General features: G+C 43.0%; 1 protein-coding gene across 2 annotated transcripts in view; it reads right to left on the bottom strand.

Annotated features, from left to right (window-relative positions):
• Positions 1-4066: 4066 nt before the first annotated feature.
• RAB28 (RAB28, member RAS oncogene family) overlaps positions 4067-26901 on the bottom strand; it is a 77932-nt gene continuing 55097 nt past the window's right edge. Inside the window, exons 5-7 of one of the 2 annotated variants that reach the window (XM_079768491.1) lie at positions 18749-18852; positions 16783-16860; positions 4067-8127 (exon numbers count right to left, since the gene is read on the bottom strand). In XM_079768491.1, coding sequence (XP_079624617.1) covers positions 8035-8127; positions 16783-16860; positions 18749-18852 — 275 coding nt within the window. In that variant the 3' untranslated portion in view covers positions 4067-8034. The other variant, XM_079768492.1, reaches the window with a different exon arrangement.

Raw genomic sequence — 26901 nt, 5'->3', positions numbered from 1 at the left:
GGACGGAAGGATGAGACAGCATCCACATCTTGGTTCACTCAGCTTTCTGTCAGCTTTTTCCAGCATCATCTCTCCACTCTGACCCTAACACAGGGCCGCTGGCCAATCTGTTAGTGGGCCACCTGCCAACGTAGAAGACAAATTTGAGAAAGTGTCAGAGGACTGGGAGAAGGGACAGAGCAGGGGGTGGAGGTGGGGTGAGAAGAAATGGTTTTAAGTTGACTCAAGAGCCAAGGGTGTTGGGGGAAGTTGGAAAGAGACAATGCCCCGCCCCCAAGTTAGACACAAGTGAGGGGTGTTCCAGGGGCTCTGGGCTGCTGGTGGGAGAAGCAAAAGGCAGGCCTGGGCAGGGCTTACCTACCCAAAACAGGACAGGGGGAGGGCACCATTATTGCTCTACTGGGGTTGGGTAGCCAAAATTGGGCTCCAAGTCACACTCAGAAAAGCAGATAAAAAGACCAATGGTTCACAGACTTGTTTGGACTTGTTCGAAGTGTCTGAGGTCCTTCTCCTCATGATTAGAGTCTCATCCTAGCCCCAGGAAGTTTTCAGGGCAGTCACCATGGTTATCACCCTCATTTACAGATTTGCAAACTGAGGCTTCATCACTGGCAATATGTGTTTGGTCACATAAGGTAGAGGTAGATACAGAGAGTTGAGTCTGTCCAGTTGATCAGCCAGGTGTGGGAACCACTGACACAGCACCTGGCGAACTCACTGCAGATAAGGAAGCAGAGCCGTGGTGGAGGTGGAGGAGTCCGCCCAAGGCCACATCACTGGTTAGCGGCTAAGACAAGGTCAGTGCCTTGCTTGACAGTCTCCAGGACGAGTGTGTCCCGGCTCACCCAGAGCCTGTTTACAGTTAGCTATGACGACCTACAACACAGATAGGCTCCATTCATTCAATAAACCTTTATTGGGTGCCTCTTTGGTGCCAGGCGCCAGGGAGACAGATAAAAACAACAGGGTTCTGGGCCTCAGAGAGTTCATGGTCTGAGGGGGTGAGGGCTGCAGGGTGGCACGGTGGGGCTCCTAAGGCTGAGTGCTTCCAGCCCTGAGTCTCCAGTGAGGTGTGGTAGGTGGAAAGCTGGGGGCACAAAAGGGCTTGATAAGCTCGGTATACCCAAAAGGGAGGGGGTGCTGGCTGGTGGGGAGGAACTGGGGCTTCTGAGGAAGGGAGAGAAAAACAAGGAAAACAAAAGCTCCTTATATGGAAGGCAGGTTACTTTTGTTTTAATGAGCCACTTGCGTGCTGTGACTGTATACAACTCAAGTTAGAATAAACGGTGTTGAATGAAAGGTTTCTAAGGTTATTTCCTGGGTGTATAAGAAACAATGTGACGTTACTAAAATATGTTAGATGCCTCTAAGACCAAAATAGAGGCATCAAAGAAACATCCCTGTGAGCTCTAGTCTCTGTGACCGCAGAGGTCAGATCTGAGGAGTCCGTGCCCATCAATGCCATGAGTGGGACTAGCAGGTCCATGACCCCACTGCTGTGCCAGACAGACCTACGTTTGTGTCCCTGTCCCATCATACCTGACAGTAAAACCATGGGCAGGCCCTCGCCGGTTTGGCTCAGGGCTCAGTGGATAGAGTGTCAGTCTGCAGACTAAAGGGTCCCAGGTTCAATTCTGGTCAAGGGCACATGCCTGGGTTGTGGGCTCGATCCCCAGTGGGGGGCGTGCAGGAGGCGGCTGATCAATGATTCTCTCTCATGGTTGATGTTTCTATCTGTCCCTCTCCCATCCTCTCTGAAATAAAAATATTTTAAAAAATAAAATAAAGTTGGCTTTCTCCACTTGGGGGAGGAAGATAAAATTTCTGAGCCATCTTATTAAAAACAAAAAAAATGGGCAGGTTATTTAACTGCCCTGAGCCTCTGTTTCCCCATCTGTCAGAGAGAATACAAACGCTGATTGTATTAATAACCAGGAAGCAAATGACCCTGAAACTGAGTGGCTTAAACAGCAGCAATGGTATATCTAACATGGTTTCTGTGGACAGGGAATCGGGGGCCCTTAGGCTCGGTGCTCCTAGCTCGAGGCCTCTGGTGAGGCTGTAGTCCAATAAAAAGCCAGGGGATTTGCGTCCATGCTCCCGCAGAGGAGGGCTAGCATGGGGTGCTGGCAGGATGTGTTCTTCAGGTGGCCCTCTCCATGTGGCTACCGAAGTGTCCCCGTGGTGGAGGGCCTGCTTTCCCCAGGAGGAATTTGAGGGACTCACGTGGAGGCTGCAATGCCTCTGATGACCTCACCTAGAAACGCCTAGCCATCTTGTCTGCAGATTCTGTGAGTCACGTGGTTTGCCCTGATTCCATGTAAGAGGGGACAGCGTGGGGTGTGAACACCAGAGGCGAGGATCCCAGGCTGCCTACCATGTGCATCGAATGTGAGCTGTTTAGAAAAGCTTGGTATCCCTGCCCTGCACCCATCAGTGTGGGGCTGATAAAGGAAAGATGTGACCACTCCCCACCACCAGGCCTCAGGACACAGCCCAGGGACAGTAAGCAGTGGGACTAGTCATCCAGCCAATGGGTTTCTGAGCCCAGAGGAAAAGCAGGTTTCCTACATTTGCCTCCTCAGGCCCCTCTTTCCCTGGAGGAAGTCCCACAGAGACAAAGAGGTGAGGGACCACTTGCCACAACGAAGAAGTCACCAGCGCTGAAGACACACAGAGGTCTCAGGAGGGATGGGGAAGCAGCAGGAGGGTCCTAAACTTCAGGCTGAGGAAGTCATTTTCTTTGCTGGAAAAGGACATGAGGAGCCACTGGGGGTTTGGAACAAGCGTGACTTAATTCAAACCCGCAGGTCCAGTTCATTCTGAGGGCTGTGTGTGCAGCCGAATGTGGAGGTGTCCAAGGAGGCAGGCAGTTGGAGCAATCTGAGCAGCAGGAAGAGAGGGCAGCCGTGTGGAGAAGAGACCGAGACACCGTGGCCGGAGAGCCCACCCAGGAGCAGTCCGGGGATGCAGATGAGTGAAGGCTGGGGAGGCCTGGCCAGCAGGCTCAGGCCAGAGTAGCTGGCCGAGCTGGTATCTGTGCAGTGCAATGCATCTGCCTCCCTGGGCCTGACCTCCAGCCCTGAGCTGACTCCAGTCTGTGGTGTGGGAGGCCTGAGAACATGCGGCATGACTTGGAAGCAGAACTTTAAAACAAATAGTCTGCCTCTCCTCGTTCCCAGCTCTCGTGCGGAAAACTGAAGCCGAGAGGGCCAGCCTGAGTGGAATGCATGCGGTTCTGAGCGCAGCCCGAGGCCCTGCTCTGCCGAAAGCCTCCCTTCCCAGGCCGGGCGTCAGGAGGGAGGCTGGTCTCACTCTAGGCTGTCCGTCCAGCCTCGCTGCCCAGTCCAATCTGTTCTGACCACTCCTCAGCCCTGTCTGGGCAGGACTGACCTGCCCTCAGCGTCCGCACGTTGTCTGCAGGATGGACTCTCTCTTGCAGCCTCGGATGCCATAATACCCCACTACCATGTGGGCAGACACTGTCCCTAGGCACTGCGTGTCCCCAGGGCCTCGCTTGAACACTAGGATCCTTCTGTCTGTAATAGTTGGTCAAATCATTTTCTCTTAATTTCAGCAAAAGCCCGTGGGAACTTTTTATAAATACAGAATCTCAAATCCGACCTGGGATCTACTGAATCAAGATTGTCCTGGTGATTCACATGCACAAACCAACTCAGGGAACAGGCTCTTTTTTGCATTATTTGGTTAAGATTACACGAGCTTCTGAGGTGATTCTGTTAACTGGTGACCCCGACTCCAGTTCTCTGAAACCCATGTTTTCACACTCACTGCTAAGCCACACCTTCCTACAGTATAGTTTCACTGAGGCAACAGTCTGATTACCTTTCTCTGGGTTATACATGTGCCTAGACTAAGATCTTGAGGACAAAACACAGATCATGATCACCTCTGTCTCTGGTGTCAAGCAAACCCTGATACATAATGGTCTTACGTAAGAAGTAACAAATGAGAAATCAACCAACCCTGGCCGAAAGGATTAAAAAAACAACCGAGCCGAAACCGGTTTGGCTCAGTGGATAGAGCGTCGGCCTGCGGACTCAAGGGTCCCGGGTTTGATTCCGGTCGGGGGCATGTGCCTTGGTTGCGGGCACATCACCGGTGGGGGGTGTGCAGGAGGCAGCTGATCGATGTTTCTCTATCATCGATGTTTCTAGCTCTCTATCCCTCTCTCTTCCTCTCTGTAAAAAATCAATAAAATATATTTTAAAAAAAATAAAAAAACAACCGAGTCACGCTGTTAAACAGGTCCAGCGGCATGGCAGGCTCTGGGACTGGGTCAGGGGCCGGATTCCCTCCACCTCTCCCTCTGCCTCCCTGGCTCAGCTCTGGGCTTGGGCCTGCCCTCCTTGTGTCCTCAAGGTGGCTGCCAATGTTGCCCAGGGCCAGTCTTTCTCATTCAAGCCCAATAGTCAGTCATCCGGACTTTAGGGGAGAGAAGCTATTGTTCTTCCTTTCTTCTCTTTCCTTTTTCAGAACTGTCAGCAAATGTCCCCTCTGGTTACACTAGCACTAATGGACTTATTCCCTGGGTTCTGAGCCCATCCCTGAGGCCAGGAGTGGCTGGGCACGGAGGGCTCCAGCAGGAAGACGGGGCACTGTTGTTGGGAGCAGTGGCGACCTGGGTGTTGGGGAGGAAGCGGACAGATATGACCACAATGCTCCACGGGTCTGCATTTCCATTTCCTTTGAATCTTGCAACTGTTTTTCAGGCTGTCCAACATCACAGCAATCACCAGCATGGGTATGGCCAGAAACGTTTTCTATTTTTACATGACACACAAATTATTATGCTCCGTTACATTGTTTCAGTGATCGACTTTAAAGGGCCCTGGCTTACCTCCTCCTGGAATAATAAAGCAGTCACAGGAGTTCTTTGGGCCACTCCAAAAACCACTCCGCAGCGGTTCGCCACACATAATAGAGGGTGCACTTGAAAGGCAACATCCAATGACCAGTTCTGGCTGAAAACTTTTGTGTTTTTCAAAAGTTCAATAAGCAGCAGAAGTGACCACAATGAGCTTGAAACTCTATAGCATGCTTCAGGAGACAAAGTACCTAAAACTAGCTGGAAAGACGTGTAATTTTTTAAATTAAAAACTGTAGACAGGAGAGGTAACAAAGTAAAATAAGCATGACTCCCACGTTTTTGTTTCAAAATAAAACCCGAGGTATGGGGAAAATTGTAATATGGAATTCAGAAGTCTGCTCTGGCCATATGCTATATTGCATGTTCTCTCTGCCTGCTGTCCTCGAGCCAGAAGGTTCTCAATGCCCAGACAAGTATAGCTGGGAGAGACATAAAATCCATGAGGCCAAAGGCGACGGGGTCAGGGGGCCGTTTCCGTCCTCCCCTCAGTGAGCAGAGGGCAAACTTCCCCCCACCAGACTCTGGACACCCACTGCTGATCTAGGTGGTCGGTGGTGGGAGACAGTGGGTGGATCAGCATGGCCATCAGCACTTCCCAAAAGAACACCACCACACCCAGGCCTGGTGGAGTCCCAGGAAGGAGGCTGGTTGTGTGATCTTCACTAAAGGAAGGCAACCTGGTCGGCACCCAGCCTCCTCCGTCCCATCTCAGAACTAGTTTGTGTGGATCCCGGCTCTACCTCTGACTCCAGGAGGCACCTGGTGGTACCACGGACTCTCAGGTTTGGTGTCCTCGTGTGTAAAATGAGGACAATGCTACCCCTGTCATAGGCTGGAAGGAGAAAACACATAGCTCATGTGACCAGTGCCTAGAAATGCCCAGGACAGAGCGATCCTACACAGGCGCCCCCCTGGCCAGTTCCATTCGGTGCCCTGGCTGTATAAACACACCACAGAAGCACCTGGTCCGATCGAAGGCCTTGTGCAAGTTCACTCTGCCTCCCCAGCATCCCCGCAGCACTCACCTGCAGTCACAGGATGCGCATCAAGTCAAACTTGTGAATGCTGCAATGACTGGACTGAAGAAAGCAGAAAATCCTCGAGTCTTCGCATGGATGCAAAACAACACAAAATGAGCAGAAGAGCACGGCTCGCCTCTTCCTGAATGGAAAGCCTGGGCAGTTTAGTTTAACAGTAGACTTAACTGGTCACAGCCTTTGCAGCAACCACAGAAACAGACACCTCTCCTACCGGACTGTAAGATCCTTGAGGGTTGAGATCTCTTTCATCCAACTTTGTATTCTCCTCAAGGATAGAGAAAATATATGTTCTCCCTGGAAACTGACCAGCCAGTGTTGGGAAGATGTTGAGAAGGATAAACTGAACCACCTTGAAGGGATTATAGCCTTGAAAGGCATATGAAAGGGATGCCTAATTGCTATACAATGAAAAATATAAAAACCAAAGTAGAATAGGATTGAACCCACTGCCTAATGAGTAGAGCAGTGACAATTTCTAAACTTGCTTAAGTTCAAATCACTCCTGACAAGTGCCACCCTGGTCCAGAGACCGGAGATTTCCGTGGGGTCTGGCTCCGTGATTCCATGTCCTCCGGCGAGTTTTTTCTCTCTGAACTTCAGTTTCCTTAGTCACACAGGATATGAAATAACAAGTTTTCTAAAATTTCTTACAGCTGTAAAGTGAGGGTGTCCAAAATCTCTGCACACACTTGTAGCAAGCCTCCCTGTGAGAGGTTCCCTGCCTGGGCACTCCTGAGACCCTTGCCGCCCTGCGCAAGCTTCTGCCCTATGAGACAGTAACCACAAGGACACGAATGACTGTGACTCGGGCAGGAAGGGGCAATGGCCATCGAGAGGTGCTCGTGGGGAACTTGTGGCTGTGGAGATGAGGAGACTGGAGAGGGGTGGCATTCACTTGTTTCAATGTGGCAAATACTAAGCACCCACCAGGCCAGGCACTGCGCCTTAGCTCGGAAAACATGAGACAAGCGTGCCTTGCACAGAGCTTCCTCATGGTGACCGCAGGCTGGATGGCAGAAGCAGACACTTGGAGGAATGGAGAAGGTTCCAGATGACGGGGGAAGCCTGTGCAGAGAGACGGGAGGGCACAGCATCACACAGCTCACAGGAGGGAGGCTAGGGCTCTCTCTGCACAGAGGTAGAGAGAGGGAGAGAGGAGCACACTGCCGTGGAACCCTGGTAGGTCGGGCCGCAGCGTCTGGGCTTGAATCAGTACATGATCACTGATGTTACAGCCAAATACACCTTGGTTCTGTAACTAAAAGGAAGATAGCTAAAACAAAATTCGCCCAAAAATAAAGTAATTTAAATAAATTTATTTGCAGGAGAAAAACATCTGAACATCAGGTACAGGTCTGATCCACAATGATCCAACAACAGGCCTAACTTGTCCTGGGGTACCCGGATGCATCCACCCAAGTCCATGCAGCATTGGACCTGAGTATTCCACAATGCACATGACCATGACACAGTGATAAAGTACAACAGCAATACTCACCACTCTGTGAGCTACAGCTACAATATAAACAGTTTAGGTCCTTTGTTAAAAAAATGGAAAAAATATTTCTATTACAGCTTTATTTCCAGCATTTTCCGTTAGATACAGCTTTATATATTTTCTCTCACGATAGACAGCAAAAGGTCGCCTTCTTTAGCATCTGTAGATAAAATATATTACTTGTTAAACGTCTGTACTCTGAAGCATGTTTGCCATGTATGAGTTCAGATAAGAGAATGAAACTGTGCTGTGGCAAAATCCTGGCTGAGGATCAGGACTTGGATAGCTTCCATACTTGTTTTAAAAAATTGCCATCTGGGAAAAAAGAAGTGAAGACATTAAAGAGAACCGATATACTCTCTTTCAATGAGGCAGTCTAACTCCAGAGAATGTGCTTTCCATCTGAATTCCAAGTGTGTGGTCCCGAAGTGGAATTCTCTCCAGTCCAGGAGCTGCCTGCGGCTGGGAGCAGCACACGCAGGGAAAGCGAGCGGGGAGGGAAGGGTTAACTGAGCTACAGAGTTGGCCCCTGATAAACCAGCTCCTCCAGGTCCTTGGCCCACACAGAGGCAGGGCAGCCAGCACACCAACACGGGACCACGCACTCACTGAACTGCACACATAGAGCTTCGAGGAGGGTTCACAGTTCTTGACATGGGTTCCTGGTTGTAGTTTACAATATCTGCCTTCACCACCCTCTGTCATAAAAGAAAACAGAGTCATTATCAGGGCATCAGAACATTCAGAAAGGACTCCTTACAGTATATTTTCATTTTCTGAACTTTGGCGAACCCCTGATGATAGACACCATAAATGAAGCAGGAGCTGATATTAAAAGAACCAACCAGAACAAACTAGTGCAGAGCTGGGGTTGGCGGGCAAGGGAGCTTTCTTATTGTTGGGTTTTGTTTTAAGTATCTAATTGCAAGTCCTTAATTGAGTCTTTCCTGGTTTTATGACATAAGCTTGAGGTTATCACAAGTTTAATAAAAACCTGACAAATTAATATAAAATATTAAACCCTGGTTATAACTTAAAGCAAAGGATTAAAATTAATCATTTATATGGTTTAACTGATAGACAAGAGTTTATTTCAAAGTAAAAAAGTCATTATTTATTAATACTTCCATAAACCACTATCCCCAGCCATAGCTTTTTTTAGAATGTTTACAGCAATTAGTGAGTTAGTGAGAAGAGGTGTGAATGTTAAAAGTCACATAGAAAGGAGAAATGTTTTGAGCAACTCAATATTTAAAATGGTGCCAATTTTTAAAACTTTCCTCCCAAATCCCTAACTTACTTCCAAATAGCTCACTAATGGGTTATGAATAATGACTAACAAAATACAGAATGAGAATTTAGAAAATTACTGCATACTCATATTTTTAAAATAATTTAAACTGAAAGATAGTTTTAATTCTTCCTTCCTTCCCTCTAACCCACATTCAAGGATTATCTTAAATGATAAATTTAGCAATATGCCCTAATATTCATCTCTAGGTAATAATTTACATTAAAACAAATCCTTTACCGTTTTCAACTCTTTTACTAAGTCTGCACACACAAGCAGACAAAGAAGAGTAATTCAAGACAAATTTTTAAAATACTCTTTCAATTACCAGGCTATTTCAGGAAAAATGGTAAGGAATGAATAATGAAATAACTGCCTCAATTCTCCACTTCACTGCACATGTAATAAACACAACCATAAAGACAAATACGTGTGAAAGTAACTGAAATGTTATTTTAATTTGTTCCCAATTCCTTATTTCATTCGTAAGTCTCTTGGCAAAGGATCAATTTTTCAAAGTTCTAAAACAGGATGTATGCAATATTAATTCCAATAATGTACAATAATCATTTGAATTTCTCTATTCATAAGAGGAAAAGAACAAGATAGCATTCACTAGTTCTCACCACCCTCCTCCCCCAAATTGCAGTAATTTATCGGTTATACCTGCACTACTGTACTGAACAGAGTCTAGTCTGAGCAGAGGTGGAATGTTGATTATCTTCTTCCGGGTACTTCACTATGTCTGCCCTGACAATACGCTGTCAATTCCGTACAACATAAACGAGATGAAGAAGAAAGAAAAAATGGAAAGCATGTTCAATGACTGAAAATAGAAGGGAACACCAAAGGAGAAAAAGGAATATACACATAAATTTAAACATGTCTCAAAAGAAAACAGCAGAATATAGACATATAAAAGGAAGGAAAACAAGCAAAGATCCAAGAAACATTATTTATAATTCCACTTAATTGTTAAAATAGACATGTCTGCTCCAGACAAGTTTGAGTTTTAGTTTTGATATCACAATTACACATCCTATCTAATAAAAGAGTAACATGCAAATTGATCATCACTCCAGGACACAAGATGGCCGCCCCCGTGTGGTCAAAGATGGCTACCCCCATGTGGACACAAGATGGCTGCCACAAGATGGCCTGCAGGGGAAGGCAGTTGTGGGCAATTAGGGGTGACCAGGCCAGCAGATGAGGGCAGTTGGGAGAGACCAGGCCATCAAGGGAGGGTAGTTGGGGGGGACCCAGGTCTGCAGGGGAGGGCAATTGGAGGGGACCAGGCCTGCAGGGGAGGGCAGTTTGGGGAGACCAGGTCAGCAGGGGAGGGCAGTTGGGGGGACAAGGATTGCAGGGGAGGGCAGTTGTGGGTGGCCAGGCCTGCAGGGGAGGGCAGTTGGGGGGACCAGGCCTGCAGGGGAGGGCAGTTGGGGGGGACCAGGACTGCAGGGGAGGGCAGTTGGGGGGGACCAGGCCTGCAGGGGAGGGCAGTTAGGGGTGACTGGACTGGCAGAGGAGGGATGTTGGGGGAGGCCAGGTCTGCAGGGGAGGGCAGTTGTGGGTGATCAGGCCAGCAGAGGAGGGCAGTTGGGGGCGACCAGGCCTGCAGGGGAGGACAGTTAGGGGCGACCAGGCTGGCAGGAGAGGGAAGTTAGGGGTAACCAGGCTGGCAGGGGAGGGCAGTTAGGGGCAATCGGGCCGGCCAGGGAGCAGTTAGGTGTCAATCAGGCTGGCAGGGGAGTGGTTAGGGGGTGATCAAGCTGGCAGGCAGAAGTGGTTAGGGGCAATCAGGCAGAGGCAGGCGAGCATTTGGGAGCCAGCAGTCCTGGATTGTGAGAGGGATGTCCAACCGCCCGTTAAGGCCCGATCCCGGTGGATGGACATCCCTCAAGGGGTCCCAGATTGGAGAGGGTGCAGGCTGGGCTGAGGGACACTCCGCCCCCCTGTGCACGAATTTCATGCACTGGGCCTCTAGTAATATATATAATTCCCTGTATTCAGAGAACAACCAAGAATTATGGTGCTTTTCTTTTCTAACATGCAGTAAAATATTAATTCTGTTTCCTTCCACAAACATTACTGAGGATCTACCACCCTGTGCCAGTCACTGTGTAATGTAAATGCACAGGTAAGTTACACAGCATCTGTTCACAAGTTGCTGGGGACCCCATGGGAAAAGAAATACATTCACAGATAATTGTCATACAAGTTTAGTGCTGTACTAGTAGACCTATATGCTGTGGTAATAGAGAGGAAGGAGTAATTTTCTTTGAAGGTAAGGAAGAGGATGCGTATATATATATATATATATATATATATATATATATATATATATATACCTTACCTAATAAAAAGGTAATATGCAAATTGACCATACCATCGCCACACCCACAAGCCAATCAGAGCAAGTATGCAAATTAACCCAACCAAGATGGCTACAGCCACAGAGAGCAAGGTTTCCCAGGTAACAGAAACCTCCACTCAAGCTACAAAGTTTCAATTATAGAAGGTAAACAAATTCAAACAGAAATGGCGGCAGAACAGAGCTTGAGAGAGCAGGCCAGGGTTGCCGGTGGCAACAGGGGAAGCAAAGCTTTCTGCACACCCTGGCCAGGCCCAGGCCTCCACTTAAGGCTACAAAGTTTCAATTATAGAAGGTGAATTAACTGCCACAGAAATGGCTGTCGGCCTGAGGGAGCAGCAGGCTTGGCTCCGCTCCAGGCTACAAAGTTTCAATTGTAGAAGGAAAATAAATTCCAGATACCAGGGCCTCCGCTTGGGTTGCCAGGGGGCGTGGCTGGCCTGCAAACCACCACAGGCCCCTCGCTCAGGCCGACCCACACCCCAAGGGAACCCCCACCTGATCCGGGACACCCTTCAGGGCAAACCAGCTGGCCCCCACCCATGCACCAGCCCTCTATCCTATCTAATAAAAGAGTAATATGCAGATTGACGATCACTCCAACACACAATATGTCTGCCCCCATGTGGTCAAAGATCCTGCCCCCATGTGGACACAAGATGGCAACTACAAGATGGAGAGGGCAGTTGAGAGGGACCAGGCTTGCAAGGGAGGGCAGTTGGAGGTGATCAACCCTGCAAGAGAGGGCAGTTAGGGGTGACCAGGCCGGCAGAGGAGAGAAGTTGGGGGCAAACAGGCTGGCACGGGAGCAGTTAAGCATCAACCAGGCTGGCAGCAGAGTGGTTAGGGGGTGATCAGGCTGGCAGGCAGAAGCGGTTAGGGGAAATCAGGAAGGCAGGCCGGCAAGCAGTTGGGAGCCAGCAGTCCTGGATTGTGAGAGGGATGTCCGACTGCCCACCGGGATCGGGCCTAAACGGGCAGTTGGACATCCCTCCAGGGGTCTCAGATTGGAGAGGGTACAGGCTGGGCTGAGGGACAACCCCCCTCCGTGCACGAATTTCGTGCACCGGGCTTCTAGTATATATATATATATCAGATGAAGCCATATGGGATTTATAAATTTTATATTTAATAACATTTACTATTTGTCAAAGATATTCTTTTGATGCTAATTGCCCCATTCCTCACAACCCTAACGTCCATGGTCGTCCCATATTTCATATAAAAATAAAAACAAGTTCAAAATGCACTTTTCTGTCATTTAAAAAAACACCTGACATACAGTTTAAGCACAACAGCTATTTTACCAAATATCTAAGAGTTTTGCTAACTAAAGAATCAAAACTACTGTTAGGTTTTTGTTTGCAATAACCCTTAGGATAAAAAGACTACATGTGACAAGTATGACAGAGATAACATGCTCTCCAAATTGTTCAACTTTAAACTATCCTGTTTTTTTCTTTCTTTCACAATTTCAAATATCTTATTTCAGAAAACTCTTATTTCATAACAGCATCTAATAATTAACACATGTAGAAAACCATGTTAATAAGGCTGCTGGTTGTGATGGCACTTATAACGACTGAATGAACTAGGAGTAAATGAGTGGGGTGGGACGGTATACTGGCCTGAGCAGGCTCTGCCCCAGTTCCCAGCAGCAGCCTTAACTTCTGGGCAAGACTGCAATTTACTGGGCAGAAGCATTACTAACCGCAATGTGAGGTACTGCGGGAGGGGTATGTCAGTAAAACACTGAACACCATTATCTGCCCTCCCTGAACCTAATTGTTTCATGACAAACTGTGGGTTACAATAAAGAAAAGGGATTTTCATAATCAGTAAGCAACTCATCAATCCTCGAAAATGTTGGTTTAAACCCTATTCTATAAACACAACCAGGTTACTGACCTACGGTCAAAATATTTGGTCAATGTACTGACTAATATAAATGGCTTGGATATTCAGCATTAATTTTCATCCAATTAATGAAGAACTAAAAAGGCAGCATCTTTTTTTCTTGGGGGCCTTCGTTGTTTGACATAAAGCTTTGTACAAAGTTTCTGAACTGGCAGCCAGAACCAAGGCTTTGCTTTCTAGGAGTAGCAAAACAGAATATCTGGGCCATAAACTTCATGGGAGGCGATTTCAAAGGAGTCGGCCTGTTTACAAGTCACTCATTGATGTTTTCAGAGAAAATGTTACATACAAAACATCAACTTTTATTTGAACACCAGCTTAGCCCTTATTATGTAGAGAATAACTGCGGTGGGTCCTGGAAGTGGAAGTGGTAGCTATCTAAGCAACCTGGAGCTGGGGGAGTAAGGTATAAGGAGTAGAGATGGACTCTTGGGAAGGCACAAAAGATAAATTTGGTCTACTCTGCAACTGTGTCTTAATACAGATAGTAGTTACATGTTTATCATTGAAAAGTCATAGTTTGTCATGCTCAGGATATAGAGTAAACATACCTTGAAGGCTAAAAACACTTGCCACTATCATTCATTCAAAGACAATCACTATTCTAGGTACTGAAGACATTCAGATAAATAATATAATAGATGATCTCTGTTTTTGAGACGTGTAAGAGTCCAGTATGGAAAACAGACATGTAAAGTATTGAAGAATATCATGACTGCTATACATCCATAATCCTATATAATAAAAGGGTAATATGCAAATTAACTCTAACGGCAGAATGACCAGAACGACCGCTGGACCAGTCACTATGAGGTGCACTGATCACCTCTTAGTCCCTTTCCCCGGCCGGGGATACGGGGTAGGGTGGTGGGGGATGCAGGCAGCATCAGGGCAAGGCCCCCGCCCTACCGGTCGCCCCACACACAGAGGGCAGGGGTGCAGCCAGCAATTGGGTGGGAACAGCTGAACTCTCGGTCCCTTTCCCCAGCCGTCAGGCATTGATCACCCGATGGTGAATGGGCAACTGGGGGTGGGTGGTGGCAGGGGGCAGGGCCAGCTGCGGGCAGCTGGGGAAGATGGCCCTGATCACAGGCCAGGCCTAGGGACCGTACCCGTGCATGAATTTTGTGCACTGGGCCTCTAGTATAAAGTATAACAAGATTATAGATTGCCATTTAAAGCATGGATATAGCAATTTAAAACTATGGTACTCTGCACACTGTAGGAGCTTAAAGACAGCTACTCTTCCTGTTCTTCCACAAAATATGCCAGTATGTGCTGCCAGTAACATTCATTGCTTTATGCAAGTTACCTTTTTGTTCTTCATGATGGCCTATGCTATAAAAAACAAGGTTTATCTACATGGTCTCTAAGGTCCCATCTAGTTTTGAAACTATATGAAAAAATAAATTTAAAAGGTGAATAGAAAAAGAGAAAGATATGATATGGAAATCCATTAAGCAATGTTCAATATCTGAGGTTTAGAATAGTATGAACAAAGTGGGTAAATATGTTCTATAAGGAAGACAGGTGATGTTTAGGATAAAAAAACAAAACACTAGTGCAGTCTTTGTAAACATATTTGAAAAAATTATACAAAAATATGAACATCTAGGTAAGAAGAATCTAAGTTCCTTATGGCTCCTTAAGGAAGGTCAGTATTCAGATAAAGCAGAAAAGAGAAGTACCAGGGGTTAAAGGCATTTGTGCTTAATACGCTAAGTAAGACAGAATTAAAATCTTGAACATGCCTACTATATGCCCCATGCTAGAATCTTTTATATAGAGTATGAAAGTATTCAGAGGTCACATAAAGAATATATATTTTTAGCAAGTTTAGTGAGTATCTCAAACATGAAATTTTTGTTTAGAAAAAACTAATGCATACTTAGTTTAAACCAAACAGAAATTCATAGTTTATTAACTGGGAAGTGAAACTGTCAAGGTTTAAAAATGTATTAAGAATGTATTAAGAACTTTGAACACCGAGTATATATGGCAAAACATCCTTGCAATTCAGACAGAGAGAGATAAGATACAAGACAGTGCGTTTTTGTTTCAGACTACCTAATGCATTATTAAGGAGCTGAATACTAAACTTCCTAGAGAACAGCAGTAGTAAATTTATTTTTTCTCCTAAAGGTTTGACTACTTTGTAAACAAAAAATTCTGAACAATCTCAGAAACTAGGACATTTGTTAACAACCCTTCCCAACTTTTACACTATCTTAGAGGAGAATGGTTGGGGCAGGGGAGAAAAGAGAATAAATAAACAATGAAAATAAAACTATCAACTAAATTGGGAATTGTGAGAAATGCAACTAGAGTATATTTAATTGTTTAAATACTTGTCTGTCCATTTGTGCTAGGAGTTCCTTGAGGACAAGGACTTATTCATCTCTGTGGTCCCTGGCACAAAGTAGACCCTCAAAAAATGTTTGCTGTATTCAGAAACTGCATTCCATTTCTTTTCTCTTTCTTACAAAACTTGCACAATGTATTGATAAGTCATTTTATGACTGCCAAACAGTAATGATCCAGGTTAGAACTAAAATAATAGAATCTCTTTAAATAAATCAGTGAATGGAATTAAGACTAAAGCCTTATTACAAATATTTTTCACAAACTAAATTACTGTAGCATCAATTTCCACGTGACTGGTGGTGAGTCTACCATCTCCTCTATAAAATGAATGAAAACACTTTCAAACATTATACCAAATTCCCTCAGGTATCTCTTAAATGGCATAAAACCCACAGAAACCATTCACAAGCATCTCTTTCTCTCTCTCTCTCTCCTACCCAATCTCCCTCCCTTTATTCTCTCCCTCCCTCTCTCCCTCCTTTCCTTCCTTCCTTCCTCTTTTTCCATATATATATATTTTTTAATATACACCTTGTATATATAAACAAAAAATATAAAACCTGAACTTCTTTGTCTTTTCCCTGCCTAGTCCTTGACATCCAAATGGCCAACAAGTACATGAAAAAGATGCTCAACATCACTAACACCACAATGAGCTATCACCTCACACAACGGTTAGCTACCATCACGAACACAAGAGATGTCCTGGCGAGGATGTGCAGAAAAGAGAACCCTTGTGTTGATGAGAATGTAAAATGGTGCAGCCACTATAAAAAACACTATGGAGGCTGCTCTAAAAATTGAATTATCACATGATCCAACAGTTCCATTCCTGGATATTTGTCAAAAAAAAAAAAAAGAAAGAAAAGAAAATACTAATTCAAAAAGATATATGTACCACAATGTTCATTGCAGTGTTTTTTATAACAGCCAAGATATGGAAACAACCTAACCATCCCACAACAAATGAATGGATAAATAAAATGTGGCGCGCGCACGCGCGCATACACACACACACACACACACACACACACACACACACAGGAATATTATTAAGCCATGAGAAAGGAGGACATTCTGCCACTTGCAACAACATGAATGAACTTAAGTATATTGTGCTAAGTGAACTAAGTCACACAGAGAAAGATAAATACTGCAGGATATCACTTATACATAAAAAGCCAAACTTGTACAAACAGAGAATAAAATGGTGTTACTGGGGAATGAGGGGAGGGAGGACAGGGTAGATACTGTTAAGGGTACAAACTTACACTGAGTAGTTAAGCCAGAGATATAATGTGCAGTACAGTGAATAATCATCAAACCCGCTAAGAAACTAGAACTTAATTATTCCAACTACTAAAAAGAAATAAATTACTCTTTAAATATAAAGTTCAATATAATCACCTGTGACTGTTCTATTTCTGCTTTGTTTAATTTGATTCCAAGGATTTCAGCAGCAACTTTCTGAAAACACAGGAATACCTACATTCCAAAAATAGGTTTAAATGATTTAAAACAGACATGCTTAAGTTACCTTCAAATAAATTGAACTTTCTAAACAATGATAAACAGCAAGAATTACAAAAATATGATGTACCAAGTTATTCCAAAAATAGCTTTGTCAGAGACAACAAAATTTTAAATGTAATAAATTTTAAGTGATTAAACCCATAAATTGAAAAATTTCATGAAATTCAATGAATTGGTCTAAACATAAACATTAATCCCTAAAATCTTACATTTTAAAGATTTAACATAAGACAATTACAGCGACCACATTCAAAAAATTCTAGCAAAACAAACACCTATAGGTGCTGAAGAAATTGAGAATACATTAGTATACTACCTGGGTTTTTCAATGCCAACTTTAAATTGGTCTTTTGACCTGGCTTTAGTCTATACATTAAAAATCTTCGTTGCTCTCAAGTCAATAAACTCTCCACATCTTTTGAGCAGAACAACTTAGAAATCCTTACTGTATTTTACCAGTTCAGAGTGAAAGAGCAGTACACTCCATTATAAGCAAAAGTCTACAAACACTTTTCTATAAACAGACTTTTCATACACTGTTAGCTTACATTATGATTTTCAGTGCTCCAATCCAGAGTTCACCTGTAAGGTATACCTTGTCTTTGCTTCATAAGTGTACTATCATTTTCTTATCCCTACTTACCTCATGATTACTTACTGAATATTTATCACAATTTTATTAATTTAATTTTGATTTCTAATCGAAAGAGATACATACTCCGAAAGGCTTATGTCATTTGCACCTCAAAAAGTTCACTGATAGTCAATGTTTAAGAAAAAACAGGAAAGTTAGTGTGGTAGAATGGAGAGGAAGAGAATATTATAGTTCACTGATAGTCAATGTTTAAGAAAAAACAGGAAAGTTAGTGTGGTAGAATGGAGAGGAAGAGATTGATTGTACAAGAAAATAAGCAGAGATTACAAATCATATAAGATCTGGTAGGCTATCAGAAGGGCTGTGGCTTTTACTCTGGGTAAAATGGAAACCCTGGGACAGTGGCTTGTTGTAATTTCTATTTTAATAGGTTCAATCTGGCTGCTGTACTGAGTACTCAATAGAAAAGATCAAGGGTACAAAAAAAGAAACCAGCAAAGACACTAATGTCAGAGATGATGAAGGCTTGAAACAAAGTGGTAGCAATGCAGATGGTAAGAAATAACCACCGGGTTCTGGACATATTTTGAAAGTAGAGCCAAGAGGACTTGCCGATAGATAATAGATGTGGGGTGTAAAGAAAAGAGGGTTCAAGAATAACTTCAACATAATTTTGGATTTAGTAATTGATAGAACTGCCATTTACTGAAGTGGGAAGACTGTGAGAGATTTGAAGAGGAAATACCAGTAGCTCAGAATGGACCTGAAATAAACTTGGACTGCCTATCAGACATCTCAGCAGAGGTCTTAGGTGGGCAGTTGAACATTGAGTCTGATCAAAGCCATGAGACTAGATGAAGTCACTAAGGAAATAAGTTTTAGAAAAAGAAATACACAAAGTGGGCACTGCTGGCAGGAGCACTAATATTTGTGAGAATCAGAAAAAGAAGACTAGAAGGAATCATCATATGAGATTAGCAGTCATCTCTGAATGCTGAGATAATGGGGATTTATATTCTTTTTAAACTCTTGTATTTTTAAATACCCTAAAATAACCATAAACTTACGTTAAATGAATTACAAAAGTAATATACAGAGAATAAACATGTTACATCTAATCTAGTCTATTTTATATCTTCAATAAGCATTAATTTGTTGCAAAAAATAATGGAAGTCAGTTCCTATGCATATTAATAAATAAACGTAAAACCTCACTTATAGATCCATTTTCATTATTTTACTTACAGAGTCTCCTGTCTTTGCTGAGACAAAGTGGCTACTAAAACCATTTTCCTGGCAAAACCTCAAGTGCTTTTCAGGTTTTACTGTTCGCATATGCTCCAAATCAACTAGAAAGGTGAACAGAAAGAGAGAGAAAATATTAGAGTCAATCAATATACTTTAACATGTTTAAGTTTGACTTATCTTCCACTATTATATCCCAGCTTAGGCACTATCTGTATAATCTTAGGCAATTTCCTTAACTTTTTTATGCCTCAGTCTCTAAACCTAAAAACTAAGAATAACAAATATACCTACCTTATATAGTGTGTTTTAGAATTAATCCATGTATAGTGCAAATGTCCAGACCTGATAGGTGCTCAAAAAAATGAAAGCTATCATTCTTATTATCTATATAGCTTCAGGAACACTGATGATACTCAAAAAAGATTTCCTTAGTATAATGTGTTTAACCAGAGATTAATTGAAAGATGCATATTTAATTGAAACAGTTTAATTACTTTAATAATTAGAATAGTTCTGCAAGTTTTATAAATATTAATATTCAATAAATATGTAATTAACTTTTGCTAAAAGATATCAATATTTCATAGTGTATTTAATTTATTTAAAGCCATGGTTTAATTTCACAAGGAGACAGCTCAGCTACTTTCCAAACCTAAAGTATGCATTTTGAAAGTAAGGGGTAAGCACTTATTTCCTTGAATACTTGTAGGTTCTTTAAAGCAAAGCACAGTATTCATATCCAATACTGGTTTCATCCGGCACAGTCTATTTTTTCAAATGTGACCCTTTATTGAACAGTTTCTCTTTTTACAACACTAGAAACCCTATAAGGGTGTTGACTCAATGCCGTCAAATTATAAGGCAAATATATTCATAGGATTTAAGGACAACTAGGTTCTTTGAGTCAATATAGGGGGGAAAAAGTTAAACTGATTTCCTGAGGAAGGGACCCAACTGACTTGTAAAAACTTGTAAATTTGCAAATCTAGTGAGCCTACATAATAGTGTCAATTGATTATCAACTAAAAAGTGCTCTCATTTTACATAAAAGGTTTTATTTAAAATTATATTGAAGGTCTTTAGTTTGTAGGCTCAAGAGATCTTTCTCTAGGAGATTTTTTATTTAGTCAGGGATTCTGAGTCCCATTTATATTGCTTAGCTTGAATAATATGGAGTTTTTCTTTTCTGACCACAAGCTGCTGTTCCTTAAACTAAGACCTTATTTACAAGAAAAGGCTAAAAAATGTCCAGATATCACAGGCATCAATTTGTAGAAGACTAAAATACTAAGGTATTAGCACTGACATTTATATATCTAGGTTATCATAATATTAAAGCTAAAATACTTTCCTAATTCAACAAGAGTAAGAACAAATCCTGACACTAGGAAAAATCCCCAATGAATACCCAATTTTTTTTAAAGGAAATTTGTCATTTTGTGTGTGTGTATTTGTTTTTTCAAATGGAACTATCTATCACTGTTCAAATTTTTTCTTTCTCTTTTTTTCCTCTCCCTCCACCCTTCCCTACAACTCCCCAACTATCACATAAGTTATCTATAGCATTGAGTAATTTACTATCCAAGCGAACGTTTTCCTAATGAAGATAGCAATAAAAGACCAGTATGTCACTGACCAATTGGGAGGGAGGGAAAAGCATTTATTCAACAATTTATTGACTACCTATTACATACCAAGTACCGTGCTAGGTAGTAAGAACCCACAGATGAAAAATATATAATCGTTTCTCAAAAAGTCATCCCCAGTATATGAACATAAAAGACCATTAAGGATATAAAAGTTATTTTAAATGAATGAGATTCTGGCAAATGAGACAGCAGAGATTAAAAACAAAACAAACCAAAAAAAAAACTTCACTACAAAGTTTTCCTTTGTTGTCTTAGAATTTAATATTAAGAGGGCTCATTTACTAGAGTACTAGTAAAATCTTTCTTTTCTTCTATTTTTAAGAATATTCTTAAAATTATTATCCATTACCTACCTATCATACATGTGATAACACTTACTGCTACAATGATTTAATTTCCTTTATGTCCTTCAGTAAAGCACATCATTTTTCAAGGTGTTATATATATGTATATACATATATATATATATTTAATCCTCACCTGAGAATATGTTGTTTTTTTATTGATTTTAGGGAGAAAGGAAGGGACTGGGTAGGGAGGAAGGGAACGGAGGAGGGAGGGAGGGAGGGGGAGAGAGAGAGGGAGGGGGAGAGAGAGAGCGAGAGCGAGAGCGAGAGCGAGAGCGAGAGCGAGAGAGAGAGAGAGAGAGAGAGAGAGAGAGAGAAACATCAATAGGTTGCCTCCTGCAGGAGCCCAAACCAGGAATCAAACCCACAACCTTTTGGTGTACAGAATGACACTCCAACCAACCAAGCCACCCTAATAACAGTAATATATGCTCATTTCCCAAATATTCAGAAAAACCATTATGAAAATGAAATTTAAAATGCCATTAATTAAAGACAACTACTGTTAACATTTTGGCATATATCCTTCCAACATCTAAACAATATGAAGGACAAAGGCATTAATATTGTATATACAAGGTGTATCGGTTAATAATGTGGATTTTATAATCAAAGAAAACACGATAATTTCAAGAGAAACATCACAAGTGTTTTATTCAAAGTAATGTCCATTGCTAGCTACACATTTCCCCCATCTTTCAGGTAATTTGTGGGTACCGTCCCAATAGAACTTTTCTTGCTTTGAGGCAAACCATTCAGAGACCCAATTTTCCACTTCTTTGTATGTATTGAAGTGCTGCTCAGAAAGTGCATGTGCCATCGATCAGAACAAGTGGTCATCTGAAGGAGCAAGGTCTGGTGAATACAGTGGGTGGGTTAATACTTTCCAGGCAAGATCTTTTAACGTGAATTTAACTGGTTTTGAAGTGTGTGCTGGTGCATCATCATGAAGCAACATTACTTTGCCATGTCTTCTGGCATATTCTGGTTGTTTCACGATCAAAGCGTGGTTCAAATTGATTATTTGTTGTCAGTAGCGATCAGTAGTAATGGTTTCACCTGGTTTTAGAAGCTCATATACACCACACCTTCCTGATCCCACCAAGCACAGAGCATTATCTTCTTTCCGAAGCAATTTGGCCTTGCAGTCGATATTGATGGTTGGCCTAGATCAACCCATGATTTTGTGCATTGGGATTCTCAAAATAAATCCACTTTTCATCGCCAGTCACAATTCGATGCAAAAAAGACTTTCATGCCATTGAAGCAACATTTTACTGATGACTTTTCGGTTTTCCATTTGTCTTTTGTTCAGTTGTTGTGGCACCCATTTTCCTTCCTTTAAAATCTTTCCCATTTCTTGTAAACGATTGGAAATTGTTTGCTGAGCAACGTTTTAATCTTTCTGCAAGTTGTTTTTGAGTTTGATACGCATCTTCATCCAATAATGCTTGTAATTGTTGGTATTCAAACTTTTCAGTTGACCTGGACATTCTTTGTCTTTCACATCGAAATCATCACTTTTAAAGCATTTAAACCAGCGTTCACAAGTATCTGAGATGGAGCATGTTCACCATAAGATTTCCAAAGTATTCAGCAGAACTTTTCTTAAAAATAATGAATTAAAACTTCCCACAAATGCTCTTTTTGGCACGAAATTCGACATTTTTTAAGTGTAAAAATATCTATGATGTTAACACCTTCAGAAAATTTGACACAGGAAGTTTTAAAGCTTGTTGTCAATACAACAAAATAGCATACATATCAAATCGCCTATATATCAACATATGTGTTACTCCATCTATTGAAAAAAAACCCGCATTATTAACCGGTACACCTAGTATGCCATTTCTTTTACCTCAACCATATTACATCCTTCTTAACAATTTCAATGTAAATTTTACTGATGATTCATTCATTTAACAAATATTTGAGTGTCAGACACTGTCCTGGATGCTGCAGATTTAACAATGAGCTTACATTTTAGTGAAGGGGAAAGGACCAACAAGTAAATTCTATAGTATGGCAAATGCTGATACATGTAATGAAGAAAGATAAACAGTTCATAAGGGGCAGGGGTATTTTAAACAGCTAGGTAAAAAAAACCTTAAGAAGGCTAAGGAACCAGTATATCTGGGAGAAAGTCTTCCAGCAGAGGAAGATGAAGTGCAAAAGTCCTAATGAAGATTATTCTTAGCATACTCAAGGAAAAGCCAGGAGGCCAGAGTGGCTAAAATCAGTTGGCAAGAGAAGGAAACAGCATGAAATGAGGTTTAAAAAAACCAGGGTCGCCGAAACCAGTTTGGCTCAGTGGATAGAGCGTCGGCCTGCGGACTCAAGGGTCCCAGGTTCGATTCCGGTCAAGGGCATGTACCTTGGTTGCGGGCACATCCCCAGTGGGGGGTGTGCAGGAGGCAGCTGATCGATGTTTCTCTCTCATCGATGTTTCTAACTCTCTATCCCTCTCTCTTCCTCTCTGTAAAAAATCAATAAAATATATTTTAAAAAAAACAAAACAGGGTCATATTGTGCGGTGTGTGTCGGCCACTCTAAAAGAGATGGGAAGTTACTGGAGGGTTGTGAGGGGGAAAAGTTATAATCTGACTCAGAGGCTCTACAGCAGGCTCTACAGTTATAATCTGACTTAGGCTCTACAGCAGCAGTTCTCAACCTCTGGGTCGCGACCCACAGGTTGAGAACCACTAGCAGGGTCGCCTTAGACCATCAGAAAACACAGTAATTTACATTATGATTCATAACATTAGCAAAATTACAGTTATGAAGTAGCAACGAAAATAATTTTATGGTTGGGGGTCACCACAACATGAGGAACTGTATTAAAGGGTCGCGGCATTAGAAAGGTTGAGAACCACTGCTATAGAGGGTCAAATGTAAAGCAGAGAAGCCATTGAGGGGGCTATAATCTAAGAGGGAGAGGATGTTACTTAGTACAAGAGTGGTAGCAACAGAGAGTAAAAAGTGGGGCAGACTCTCAAAATATGTTCGGGACAAAAAGTAAATAGCATACGCTAATGGATTTCATGTGGGATTTGAAAAATACCAAAAAGTCATTTAAAAATAATTACCCTGGATTTAAAATGAGACATAGTGTATTGGTAGTTTTTGTTGCAGCCACATTCATTTAGCTGCATGGGTAGATAGAGATTTGAATTAAAGTAGAACTAAGGTTTTTTAAACCATTTACAGTAAATGAAAATAAGGATGGGGAAGTTGAAGACAGTAAACGCAATGTAGTAATTATATTTATGAAGCAAGAAATCTAAGTTGATTAAGAAGAAGGTTGAGCCCTGGCAATTCTGTGATATAGTGCAGATGTTAGCTAACCATATGGAATAATCATTTTGTAGTACATAAGCATATCAAATCAACACACTGTGTACCTTAAACTTACGCAATGTTATATGTCAATTATCTATAATAATAAAAGGATAATATGCTAATTAGACTGACTGTCCTTCCTGACGAAGCCGGGCCGGAGGGAAACCAGCCCAGGTCCCAGGTGCTTGCGGGCAGCCGGAGGGAAGCTGCCTGGGTCCTGGGTGCCGGAGGGAAGTTGGTGCTGGCAGCCGGGGGAAGGAAGGCCTACTCTTGCATGAATTTTCGTGCATCAGGCCTCTAGTATTATCTATAATAATAAAAGTGTAATATGCTAAGTAGACCGGACATCCTTCCGGACATTCTTCCTTCCAGGCAAAGCCACAGCGGGCGGGGACCGAGGCACAGGCGGCAGGTGGGGGCTGGGGCCAAGGCCCTTGAATGAATTTTGTGCATTGGGCCTCTAGTATATAATAAAGCTGGAAAAAGACTACTAGGTAAAATACACAATACTTTAGGATGTTAAAATGTAGAGTACACAGTTATGTATATGGTAAAATTCTTACTTTGTAAGCATATTATATCCTATATAATAAAAGAGAAACATGTAAATTGACCGTATCTCCATGACGCCCAACAGCCAATCAGGAGTGAGCATGCAAATTAACCCGACAAATATGGTGGGTTAATTTGCATACACAGGCGCCGGGCAGAGAGCAGAGTGGAAAACCGGCATCTTGGGGGGACGTGGCTCCCTTGGTCGCTCCCCCCAATCCGCTGGGCAGAGAGCAGAGCGGGAGAGCTGGTGGAAAGTGGAGCGGCTTGGGTAACTTGGCTCCCCAAGCCGCCAGATGGAGATCAGAGAGGAAGAGCTGGCGGCTTAGAGGACTTGGCAGAGCGGGAGGCCATGGGACGGAGACAGAGCAGGAAGGGAAAACCAAGAGCATGGGGAGCACCAGGAATTCTGGGAGTAGTAGTTCTGGTGGCAGCCCCAGGACCAGAAGAGGAAGCACAGAGCACGGGGAGCACCAGGAATCCTGGGAATCGTAGTTCTGGTGGCAGACAGATCTCCTAGACACTAGAGCAAAGTGAGCCTGGAGCAAGTTACTGTTGCGGTGGGGGATGGAGGGAAAGCAAAGGTGAGAGTCAAGTAAAATCAGAGTGTCTAGGAAAAATTAAAGGGAAGATATCCTAAAACTTCCAGGAAATCTCCACCAATGAAGCAAAGGAAAAAAAATGCTCTATTATTCTGTGAGCAGCAAACCAAACTAGGTTGGGGTCTCAGACAGTTTGCTCATATGATTGCAAAGACAGACAGAAACTCCCGGATTGGAGAGGGCTCCCTAAGGGCTCCCAGATTGGAGAGGGTGCAGGTCTGGCTGAGGGACCCCCCCCCCCCCCCCCCGTGCACGAATCTTCGTGCACCAGGCCCCTAGTATGTAAATATGTGTGTAAATGAAAGAAAAATATACTAGAAATTTTAAAATAAATTTTAACAATAAATTGAGAAAAGTAAAATTTTAAAATGAGCTTTTGTTTTAAACTATCCTTTCAAGGATGTTTGCATGGCAAGCAGCATACATACAGCTAATGTCTCCTTCAGATACAAATTACAAGTTTCTTTATTGACTGGTGTAATAAAAATAATATCTCCCATGTTTACTGCATGTTATATTATTAGACTTAAGATCATTAAAAAATAATAATAATATCTCCCTTGAGAGCAAAGGTCAGAGGTTTACTTCTGACCTATTATAAAAGATTTAGGTTCCCTTAACTCTGGGTTCCTCAGTTGTAATACAGATCACTGCATGCACATCATCTATGGAGGTCACATTGCCCAGGTGAAACTTGGGATGCAAAGAGAACCAATGCAAATATGTAACTCATCCTGCTTGCTATGAGTAATAAAATCCTTCATCTCTGACCCAGGAGTCTCATACATTCTGCCAGTATCCATGGAGGTAGTAAGCTAATTGGTTATCTTCAAGCAGGGTGAAATCTAAGATCCTTCACTGTTTTTAACAAGAAGAGAAACAAAAAAAAAAAAAAAATATATATATATATATATATATATATATATATATATATATATATATATATAAATGCCTAAGCGACCATTTGACCTAACGACCAGATGACCAGACAACCGGCCAGTAGCTATGACATGCACTAACCACAAGGGGGCAGACACTCAATACAGGAACTGGCCCCTGGTGGTCAGTGCACTCCCATAGTCAACCTCCCCCGGCCAGCCAACCTCCTGCAGTCCCTCCCCGCACCGGCTGGTTGGGTGGTCAGCGCGCTCCCACAGCCAACCTCCCAGGGCTGGCCAACTTCCCATAGTCCCACCCCCAGGCCAGTCAGCCAGCCGGCTGGCCCCGATCAACCCCGATCATGACTGGGCGAGACAGCCCTGATCGGCTGGGAGGGACCCCACCTATGCACGAATTCGTGCACTGGGCCTCTAATAGACATCTACACTAATAAAAGGGTAATATGCTAATTAGACCAGACGTCCTTCCTGACAAAGCCGGGGGCATGGCCAGCCTTCAAACCACTCATGACTATTCACCCAGGCCGGTCCCACCCCCAGCAGGGACTCACACCCCGATCGGGGGAGTGGACGGCCTGAAAACCGCCCCAGGCCCCTCGCCCAGGCAGGCACTGCCCCCCAGCAGGGATTCCCACCCTGATTGGGGGCATGGCTGGCCTGCAAACCACCCAGACCCCTCACCCAGGCGGGCTCCACCCCTGAGCGGGGACCCCCATCCCAACTGGAGGCGTGGCCGGCCTGCAAATCCCCCCAGGCCCCTCG

This window comes from Cnephaeus nilssonii (genome assembly GCF_951640355.1).
Source record: "Cnephaeus nilssonii genome assembly, chromosome: 1".
Lineage (NCBI taxonomy): Eukaryota > Metazoa > Chordata > Mammalia > Chiroptera > Vespertilionidae > Cnephaeus > Cnephaeus nilssonii.
The sequence above is the reverse complement of the archived record's forward strand: the minus strand, read 5'-3'. Positions and strand labels throughout refer to the sequence as shown.